Source organism: Mesocricetus auratus, unplaced genomic scaffold (genome assembly GCF_017639785.1).
Source record: "Mesocricetus auratus isolate SY011 unplaced genomic scaffold, BCM_Maur_2.0 Super-Scaffold_100023, whole genome shotgun sequence".
Taxonomy (NCBI): domain Eukaryota; kingdom Metazoa; phylum Chordata; class Mammalia; order Rodentia; family Cricetidae; genus Mesocricetus; species Mesocricetus auratus.
Window position 1 is genome coordinate 2,943,534 of NW_024429204.1, and position 11,467 is coordinate 2,955,000.

At 50.4% G+C, this 11,467-nt stretch overlaps 1 protein-coding gene across 1 annotated transcript in view; it reads right to left on the bottom strand.

Moving 5' to 3' along the window:
- Window positions 1-583: 583 nt before the first annotated feature.
- Ankrd46 (ankyrin repeat domain 46) overlaps window positions 584-11,467 on the bottom strand; it is a 29,509-nt gene continuing 18,625 nt past the window's right edge. The window contains exons 2-4 of the mRNA XM_005072645.3: window positions 10,170-10,505; window positions 8,114-8,272; window positions 584-2,458 (exon numbers count right to left, since the gene is read on the bottom strand). Coding sequence (XP_005072702.1) covers window positions 2,242-2,458; window positions 8,114-8,272; window positions 10,170-10,480 — 687 coding nt within the window. The 5' untranslated portion in view covers window positions 10,481-10,505 and the 3' untranslated portion in view covers window positions 584-2,241. The remainder of the gene's footprint in view (window positions 2,459-8,113; window positions 8,273-10,169; window positions 10,506-11,467) is intronic.

Here is an 11,467-nt window from a genome sequence, read left to right on the forward strand (position 1 = left end):
GAGCATCGCAGAACAGCAGTGAGCGCAGGTGAGAACTGAATGAGGCACCTGGGGCAGCGAGGACGCCTTCTCGGCATGTCAGGGCTTCCGCCTGAGGGTCAAAGTCACATGGAGAGCTGTGTGAAGAGATGCAGGGAGAAGAGGGGACAGCAGGCCAGGCTCCCACTAAGCAGGGCCCCGTGTCCAGATGTGTCACAGAAGGCAGGGGAAAGGAGACAGCAAACACAGGAGCAACACAGCCTCCTTCTGGCCACTGCTCCCCGCAGCCCAGCAGGGTGACTTGACTGATTCTCCCCTGCATGGCCTCACCCGCTTCTGAGATGGGGACAGGAGGTGTCTTAGAGTGATGGGAAAACTGAGAGGAGGCATGCTAAGTGACGTAACAGGAGGGGCTTAGCGTGACCAAGCTTTATTTCATTTGCAGTGTTCACTGACTGGTTCTGGAGCATTCATAAGACAAACGGAGATAAACGTCTGCATGTGTTGACACCAGGGCTTAAAGCACTTGGCTTTTAAAATACCTAAAACTGTAACCCATTACAAAAATCCTGAAATGTGGTACACTAAGGAAATGGACAGTGACTAAGGATTTATAAACGCATTTATTGGTGGCATTGCCGAGTGAGTAATGCAGAGCACAACGTAAAGGAGCCAGCCCGTGGCGGGAAGCAGGGGTCTTACACCAGCACACGTCCATATTACACACGCTTAGTTTACGGCGGGAAAACCACTTGTGAAGCATTCCATTCTAACTCTGTGAACCCGAGCTCTCCTGTCCTCGGGCATTCCCTCCTGGCATTCCACCACGTGACGTGAAGAGAGAGAGAGCAAGGCTCTGCGGGCTGGCTCCGGGGCAGCCAGTCAGGACTGTAAGCCGTCCCTTCAGCTGGGATAAAGCCAGGTGAAAGAGACGTGCCCATGCCTGGGATGTCAAAGCAGAGGGAAATGTCCGCAAGCCAGAGGCTGGCAGAGGGCCCACTCTACACAGTCAGCTGCTGGCGCATTGCTGCAGAAAACAAATGCATTAGTTCTTCACCGTGGGCTTCAGATTTTACTCAGTGAAAAGGTATTAAGCCTCCACACTCCATAATAACATAAACACGGTTTCTATATTACAGAAGCACAGACAAAGGGGGCTGTCAATCACACTGTTAGAAGATACAGCATCGTTTGGGGTCCAGGTTCCTATTCACATAGCGCATCGATACGTAGCAGCAGACTGACACTATGACACCAGCGCCATATTGCTCAGAGCCCTCAACTCAGAAATACTCCCTCACTCCCACTGCCAGACACTTGCTGACCAGGACGGCGTAGCTAGGACCAAAGGTTAGTTGTGATGACACAGCTGGCTCACAGGACTAAGTCTCACTGTTGTGACACTGGAGGGGAGGATTCCTTTTCTCCACTGACTAGTCACTACAAAGGACTGTTGTGACACTGGAGGGGAGGATTCCTTTTCTCTACTGACTAGTCACTGCAAAGGATTTCCTGATGTGTCTCTGAACTGGGCATCTCAAAGGTAAGAATGGGAGGAGATCTGGAATTGAGGGGGAGTGAACTCCACAAGCTAATTTACACAGACACTGCAAATGGCCAGTGTAGAATGAATCAAAATTGTCCCACAGCAACCACACGTCAGATCAAATCAATCCGTGTTAGAGAAAAGACAGCTAACTTTCTAACCCACCTGCTGTCTGACTAGCTTCAAAACACCCTTTAAAATTCAAAGTTTCTAACAGTTCTAATTTGCCGTTTAGGTTGTGGGGGACAAAAATTAAAAATGGAAGTTGAAAGTGTTCACTCTCTCCTCTTCCCCAGGAAAGTAAATAAAAACAGAACAGGGCTCTTACAGAAACTGAGAGAAAACAAATCCACTAAGAAAATGGAGTCACAGAACGAACAGCCTGCTTTCCAGTGGTCACTATTCCTCCCTCAGGTCTGGTCCCTGCTGGGGGACCTCATGCCTGCCTCTGCCTCTGCCTGGAGTTCTGGTCATGGCCACATTTGATCACACAAGCCTGGGGATAGTCTTCAGTGGCAGGCTGTGTCAGAGGTAGCATCCGGACGCAGCCTAACCAACCACAGCCGAAGTTCAAAGGGACACATCAGTCTTCTCAAAGGGTTGCAGCAAGTAAAAATCCAAAATGAAAACAGCCCTCGCTGCTTGGCGCTAAGAAATACTCTAAGAACCGACCAAAAAGCAACCCTGGCAGCCCCTTGCCTCATCTCCCTGAGCCCTCAATGCACCAGCTCAGGTTGGTTGTCCACGAAGGGCAGCACCCCGCTCACGTAGTAGGCGATGCCCAGAGAGAGCAAAGCGATGACCAAGATCAAGAGCAAGACCCTCCAGAAGCCCAGGTCCTCCACAAACTCCTGCCACGTGGTCCGGAAGCTGGACAGGACGCCTTCCCCTTGCTGGAGGTTGGGATTGAGCAGGGAGTGGCTCTCCATGGCGCTGTGGGAGGAGGAAAAAGAAAGGGGTATGAAAACACTTCACCCATAAAGCTCAAAACGAGACGAGCTAAAGCAGCGAGCCCTCCAATGAGGACCTGTCACGTCTGCTGTGCGGCCTGTGTCCGAGAACGTGCGGAGGGTGTCGGGGATTGACAACACAGAGACTTGTTCAATGATATAAAGAAAACTTTAAACAGGCTCCAAAAAGGTTCAAGAAAACCTCCTAAGAAAAGCTCCCACCAGAGAAGCTTCTGCTCTCTCCTCTCCCCTGGCTGGTTCTGCTCTGACCCAGAGGTGGATGTATGTGGGTTTTTGAAGGTGCGGTTAGTCTTTGGACAAGGTCGAGGTCAGGGCGGTTTCTGTGGGAAGGCCTTTCCCAGGAACTTATTGTATCTTTTTTAGTAAACATGTTTTTACTAAACATTGTCTTACAGCTGCCTACTCCCAGGCAGAAGGGGAAGTGGGTCTCTGCTCAAGGTCTGGTGTTCCCACAAGGACCTTACTACAGAGAGCCGCTGGCCCCGGGATGTGCCGCCTATAGACTCCTGGGAAGCCACACATCAGTCGTGGACCATAAACTGATAAACTGCAATGAGCGGATCCCTGGCTCACTACCCAGCAGGCAAATTAAAATTCCTAGTCAGGAAGTCCCAACGGTGTCTGGCGGAAGTGGATGGTAGAGCTGGAAATGACGATGATCAAGACATATGAAACTGTCAAAAAACGAAGACATTTTTACAGGAGCCCCAGGCAGAGATCTTGAAACAGGTCAGATGCCCGGCTCCGTCAAGACATTAACCAAAACCCATTCTGTTCTACATTCGGAAGATTCAAAGTGAGGGATGGCGATGGCTGGGCAGAGAAGAGCACTGGCCAGGCCCCCAGCACCCACAGGCATCTCTGACTCCAGTTCCAGTAGGTCCAGTGCCCCCCTATGGCCTCTAGAGGTACTGCCACACACCGTACACACTTGCACATGTAAGGAAAAACACTCAAACACACGAAACAAAATCTAAACATAATTTTAAAAATTCAAAACAGAACTTCACAATATAATATTTTGTGCTCATAGAAATAACAAAAAAAAACCAAGTAGATTTAAAATTCCGCGTCAGTGCAGCATGTGGATGAGAAGGTGGGAAAAGGGATTTCTCTTAGTTCAGTCATGTGCCAGCTAGGCATTCTCCAGATAAAATCCAACGACAGAAGCGCACCGCAGTACATGTGGGCTGGTCTGAGGGGTTCCTCTCCTTTCACTTACCCGCGAGCCTTTCATGTGTGCATGCACACACATGGCGCCATGGGAAGGTCAGAGGGCAGCTCTGGGGATTCAGCTCTCGTTCCTGTTCAGGCCTTCATGGCAAGCGCTCTCACCCACTGGCTGAGTCACCTTGCTGGCCAGGCACTCTTACCAGCCTCCCCACTGCTCAATACGGCTGTTTACAGGGCCTGGCTACACAGCTCAGGCTGCCCAGGGCTCAGGTTACAGCTGAGGCTGGCCTCCAACTCTCCACCTTGCCCAGCTTCTCCTGCTCACGTTGTCTTAACAGGGAATGAGTTCCTTTCTCTTCTAGCTGGAAACACGGTAGTGTAAATCGTCTAAAACAGAGCCAAGCGTTCATGGCGCTATCGGGAGCCGAGTAAACGCCACACAGAAGATGGGAGCCCTGCCTAAAGCCATGGGGACATAATCTTCCCAAACCCTCCTTTATCTTCTCCCAGACGTCAGCACAGCACAACGAAACCAGCACACAGCACACAGTAACGGAACGTCAGGCATTATTGGAGATGGGCCTCCCGTCTCCAGCTGCTAACCTCCTAATGGGTCAGTGTGCTTAACACCCAGATTCTTTTTATATTAATAAATAAAACAAGGCACTTGCAGTAAGAGTCTACAACACTATGGAAATTTAAGAAAATTCCATCAAGTTCTATAATAATAAGAGTAGCACTTTGAGAAGTCCGATTAAAACAAAGAGACTTAGTTTGACCTATTCGAAGTTCCCTCAGCCTGAGCTGACGTTTCTCACACTGAAAGATCCGTGTAAAATGACAATTCTGTGAGCCTTCTCCAGGAGCCCACAGAGCTCTCTCTGCCAATAAAAACAGGGTCCTAACCAGGAAATGTGTCCTACTGTCCAGGGGCCACTTGACTCCAGTAGAGAGGAGGGTGTGGGGTATGGGAGGTAGGGTCTCATTGGACAGCTTTAAATTCAGCCTCAACTTGTGGAATCCTTTGCTCTGTTGCCCTAGTGAAGGGATTACAGGCATGTGTGGTCACACCTGGCTTAATCTTTTTTTAAACATATGTCACCTTCACCGTCTTTGTCATCCTGAACTTACATAATAACAATAATAAACGTGAGGGGCTGGAGGGGCGGCTCAGTGGGTAGCAGCACTGCTGCTCTTGGAGAGGACCCGGGTTTGAGTCCCAGCACCCACACAGCAGCTCACGGCAGTGCAACTCCAGTTTCAGGGGATCCTCTGGCCTCTGTCAGCACTGCACACACGTGACGTACACACATACATACATACAAACATACTTATATACATCTAACATACGAGCATACTTATATACATGCATACATACTTATATACACATTTATACACACATACTTATACATACATGCAGAGAAAACATTCATACACATAAATAAATGTTTTCAAATAATAAACCTGAACTTACAATAATACACAGAAACGGGGAACTACTCTTTATCAACCTGTTTTTTTTTAAGTCCTCCCACACAAGTTATCCTATGTCTCCCAGAGCCCTATGGGAAATATCATAGTAAATCCATTGCTGTAAGGTGGTCTGTTTATTGACATGATTTACGCTAGAGATGTCTTCTTTTTATGTCTCACTATGTCGTCTTGGATGGTCTCGAACTCACAGAGCTCCGCCTGCCTCTGCCTCCCGAGTGCTGGGATTAAAGGCATGCGCCGCCACCGCCGGCTTGTCCAGCACTTTTTCGGCATCTATGACTACGGCATCCACTCTTACGGCAGAGCATCACTGCTTTGGATAAGCGGGCGGCGTTTATCCTCTCGTTAGTGGATGGACATTTGCTATGCACCCACAAGCGGAACTGCTGGGCCACACGGTGACACTGTGTCATGTTTAACAAGCTGTCAGACTGTCCTCCAAAGTGGCCCCACTGCCCTGAGCTGTCATCAGAGGGGCTATTTGCCCCTCAACCTCCACAGTACTAGTGACAGCCTACTGCAGCTGTCCTCGGAGCTAAGTAATGTCCCACTGCGGTTCTGATCTGCATTTTTATAAAGTCATGGAATTTCGTCTCTGCTACTGTGGCACCCAGGGCAGGAGTCAGCAGGAGGTCCACACAGCAGCAGGGTTAACAATTTTCAGTGAGGAGAGGCAGCACCAGAGGGCGGTAACCAACACAAATGCCCATGACAAGCGTTTGGAAGCCAGGGGCTAACATGGCTCCCAAGCTGCCCAAACAACTAATCGTGCCTTAGTTAATTAGCAATCGCAACCGGCAAAATAAGGCCCAAGCGTATTTCTGATAAAGAGACCTACTGGCCAGTATCGAAATGAGATCTCCAAGAAGCATCATGAGAAACACGCATCACGAAATATTTTTCACAGTGGCGAAGCCTGGGGCTGGAGAAATGGCCCAACAGTTAGGAGCACGTGTGTCCCATCATGAGGACGGAGGCTTAGACCCCTGCACCCTCCTAACAGACCGGGCATCCCGCACACGCCTGCAACCCCAGGTCCACGGGAGGGGGGCAAGTGGAGAAAACAGGAGTCCTGGGTTCAGGAGACGCCCTGCCTCAAAAGCACGAGTGGAGAGTGATTGACGGACACCTTGAACACTCTCCTGGCCTCTCTATGAGTGCACAGATACGCACACAGCACGCACGAATGCAGAGAGAGACAGACACACACACAAACACACGTAAATCTTTTTCCAAAAAAGCTTAAAGCAAGCTACTATTGTCCAGAGAGATGAAAATAAGTTTCACGTATTTGCAGAGGCAAAGAGGTACCACTGTTAAAAGTGCCCTCGGCATACGGGCTCTCATCCCTGCAGAGTAAAGAAAGGGCTACGAATGTCTGACTGCGTTCCCTGCTTGTGTCAGCTTCTGGAGGGCTGGGGGGCTTCCCTAGCTCAGAGTAAAAGCCCTTGGGCTCCTGCAGGACAACAGGGAGCTCTTAACTAGCAAAGCAGAGCTCGGTGAGAGTGTGGAACCCAGCAGACGGCACAGGAAGAAGGAACCAGAGGTGGGCTGTTGGCTGTGAAGTGCTGACCCTCATGGTCCAAACGGTGTGTGGGTCCCACGGTCAGAGGCCTGCGTGACTGGACCCCAGGTCACAGCTGCGCTCCCACACAACCGCTGAAGAGACAGCATGCAGCAAGCACCCGGGCTGGCCTCACTGGGTATTTGAAAGCTGAAACACTGAGGCAGCCCACCAGACTCCATGCCATGAACACCTCCACCGGGCCACTGGCGGTGCCTGCCAAGCCGTGGGGGTCAGAGAGCAGGGCACTGTTCACACTGACCCCACCGTGGAGAGCGGGCACTGTTCACACTGACCCCACCGTGGAGAGCGGGCACTGTTCACACTGACCCCACCGTGGAGAGCGGGCACTGTTCACACTGACCCCACCGTGGAGAGCGGGCACTGTTCACACTGACCCCACCGTGGAGAGCGGGCACTGTTCACACTGACCCCACCGTGGAGAGCGGGCACTGTTCACACTGACCCCACCGTGGAGAGCGGGCACTGTTCACACTGACCCCACCGTGGAGAGCGGGCACTGTTCACACTGACCCCACCGTGGAGAGCGGGCACTGTTCACACTGACCCCACCGTGGAGAGCGGGCACTGTTCACACTGACCCCACCGTGGAGAGCGGGCACTGTTCACACTGACCCCACCGTGGAGAGCGGGCACTGTTCACACTGACCCCACCGTGGAGAGCGGGCACTGTTCACACTGACCCCACCGTGGAGAGCGGGCACTGTTCACACTGACCCCACCGTGGAGAGCGGGCACTGTTCACACTGACCCCACCGGGCTCCCCACCACAGCCAGATGAAAAGCGATCACGTCGGAGGACCCTGCCAGCCGCCACATGGAGCTCTGGTTACAGACAGGAGCCCAGATCCCGTTACTCCCAAGCCATGTGAAAGCTGCTTTTTCTCATTTGTTAGAGTCCTGGGCACGCGGGTGTAATCACGAGGACTGGAGTTTACATCTCTGCCCCGCATAATCACGGACTCACTGTGTAACCCGGGCTGGCTTACAACTTGTGGCAATTCTCCTGCCTCAGCCTGGTCTCCGGTATTCCAGGTGTGACCTGGCTAAGGCCCGTCAATGACTGATCTATCCCTCGGTGCTTAGTCAGTCTCCCTTCCTTCCTGCTTATTCCCAGGACTGCCCGCCCTCCTTTGAAATGACTTCCTGTCCCCTCCAGTGCTACAAACTTGTCTTATCCCTCTCTAACAGAGCCCCTCCCCTTCTTGTGACCCACACTTCAAATTCGGAGGCTCCTCCCCTCACCCCTGCTTTAGTTGTGGCGCAGCTAACTAAACGCTACGGGGACCTGGTCACCGGGTACTCAAGTAAGAGAGCACAAATCAGCTCAGTGACTACTTGAACCTACGGCTGTGTCCTTGGTACCTTTCGCTCTCCGCCGTCTGCATGGTCTCCAGCTTCGAGTGCGCACCTCTGTTAAAGCCTTTCACCTCCTGCTCTTCCAAAGACTCCAGCAATCGGATGACGTCTTTATTCACGCCCCGGCGCTTCGCCAGAACTAAGGGGGTAGCACCTTGATGATTGCTGGAAAAGGTCACAAGAACAAAGTCACTGCAGTGGCCACGCCACACGGCTAGCTCCCACTGTGCGCCACCAGCAAGGGCAGCATGGGCCCATGGCTCACAAGTCAAGCCCAGAGCAGACCCAAGCAAGCCAGAATCGGACAAGAGAATTGCTGGATTTTTCCTTCCAGGAAAGAAAGAAGAAGAAAGGACAGAAGACAGTAAGGAAAAGAAAAATGAGAACATGCCAGGGAGGAACTGCAAAGTCCAGTCCTAGACTCAGTCTCTGTACACACTGAGTACATTCATGTACACGTACACACATATGTGTATACACACATGTATCTCTACACTCAGTCCCTGTACACACTGAGTACATTCATGTACACGTACACACATATGTGTATACACACATGTGTCTCTACACTCAGTCCCTGTACACACTGAGTACATTCATGTACATGTACACACATATGTGTATACACACATGTGTCTCTACACTCAGTCCCTGTACACACTGAGTACATTCATGTACATGTACACACATATGTGTGTACATACATGTATCTCTACACTCAGCCTCTGTACACAGAGTACATTCATGTTGTGTATTCACACATACATCTCTACACTCAGTCTCTGTACACACTAAGTATATTCATGTATATGTACACACATGTATGTGTACATACACATACATCTTTAGATTCAGTCTTTGTACACATTGAGTATATTCATGTACAGATACACACATGTAAATATACACTCATACATCTGTAGATTCAGTCTTTGTACACATTGAGTATATTCATGTATAGACACACACATGTATGTGTACACACATATATCTTTAGACTCAGTCTTTGTACACACTGTGCACATATATTCATGTACACATACACACGTGTATGTGTACATACGCATACATCTTTAGATTCAGTCTTTGTACACATTGAGTGTATTCATGTACAGATACATACATGTATGTGTACATATGCATACATCCCTAGATTCAGTCTCTGTACACACTGTGCATATATATTCATGTTTGCACACACACATTTATATACACACACATAAAAGGTTTAAGAATGAAAAGCTGCCTTGAGTACTGAGCTACCCGACAGTAGCATCAGAAGAACAGAGCAGACCTCCTCGAATCACGCCAGCTCCTGCCCCAATCTGTCCTGCTGTCACGGAAGCATTTGCTGTCATGCCCATCCAGGCGGCCAGGGCACCAGGACATCAAGACCCTGCAGCTTAGAGTTCAAGTCCACTGGGTCAAACACAACCAAAACCCCATGGTGTCCCCAAGTGCAGCCTGAAAAGGACTCGGGGCACAGAGCCACAGTGACACACAGAGCGTGATTCAAGAGACTGAGCTCTGTGGAGGAGCTAGGTCCAACTCCCAGCCCTGTCCTTCGTAAGCTGTGTGGTCTCTTGACCTCCCTATTTCAGGTATAAAACGAGAAAAGGGAGGGTTGGAGGGGGGGTGCTCAACCTACAAATACTTGGCTGGAGAAGATCTAAAAAATAATTAAAAAATGAAGATAAGAGACTAGAGCAAGAGCTACTTTTTGTGAGTTTAGAACAAGCTGATAAAACAACCTCCATCCTTCTTCTGTAGAATTACACTCTACAGTTAGTTAAGTGAAACCAGCTACGACGTCACACACACGCACACATATGCACACACACGCGCACGCACGCACACACACACAGACGCACATGTGCACGCACGCACGCACACATGCACGCACACACACACACTCCAGGGCGGGCCTCGTGTCCCCACACTCCCCTAACAAGGCTTCAGTCTTCGAAGCCTTCCTGAACCCGTCATTACGACTGGTCACCTGGTGGTCAGACCCCAGCCTGCACGGCTAACAGCCCTGGCTTCCAGGGCACCAGGCACTCACCAAATATCGATCTTGAGTCCGTTGGACACTAGGAACTGGATGGTGTCCACGTGGCCACACAGGTGGAGGGCCGTGTTCCCCTGGTAATCCGTGGCCAGAGGGTCGGCTCCAAACTTGTGCAGCAGCTGGCAGATGTCCACGTTCCCTCGCGCCGCGGCCAAGTGGAGGCCTGTCCTGCCCCTGCTGTCGCGGATGTTTGGGTCGAAGCCACTTTCCAAAAGCCGCTTGGAATAGGTGAAGTCTCCATCAATGCAGGCCTGAAGCAGGGGCACGTTAGTCTGTGAAGAGTCGTTGACAAAAACGTAGGACATGGTTGTCTGTGGCGGATGGGCACGCCTGCAGTGAGAGAGGGGGCCAGGGACAGCAGTCAGAGAGACAAGTGATCTTCCTTGCCCTCTTCCTCAGAATAAATCTCCTCACCAAACAAACAGTAATCACAAGATTATCACTTACGTTTTATCCTCCACTAAGAGATTATGTTTTCTTCACGCCTGCCAGATCAAAGTGGCAATTACATTGCTGAATAGTTCTCTTACTTTTTGTCACAAAAAGGAGCTGAGATATGCCGGCGTTGGTGGCGCACGCCTTTAATCCCAGCACTCGGGAGGCAGAGGCAGGCGGATCTCTGTGAGTTTGAGGCCAGCCTGGTCTACAAGAGCTAGTGCCAGGACAGGCTACAGAGTTTTGTCTCGAAAAACCAAAAAAAAAAAAAAAAGTGCTAAAATATTTTGAAGCTAAAATACAATTGCTTAGATTTAGGTTCAGGACATCAGAAAACGTCTGTGATTCTTTCTCACACACTTCCTTCTTACAGGAGACATTCTAGAGTAAACGTAAGGACCCTCGAGAAAGCCCACTGAGCAGCTTAGTCCCAGCCATAGCACATTGTATCTGAGGCACTTCATTTGAAAAAGTTAAAGGAATTAACACACTGACTTTAAAACTGTCATTAAAGCAGCTGACTTTTACAGAATGAACCCCCTTCTGCTGTTTCACCAACACTCAAGACTTGCTTTTGCAGACTCCCTGTATCTAAGCGCGGAGAGAGGACAGGTCGAAGCAGCAGAGGCTGTGCCCGCAGGACGCCCACCCCCACTCCACATGGGCTCTGTGCCTGACTCCCTGGAGGCTAGGCACCCAGTAGGCAGCCCCAGTACCAAGTCCACTTAGTGCCCAGAGAGATCACACCTGAACAGACCCAAGTCGAGCCTGGCACTGCCCTGCCTCAGCCACATGATGCTCGGCTTCACAAGATCTGCCCTGGCTCCTGGCTTCATTGAACAAGAAAGTCTTCCCAA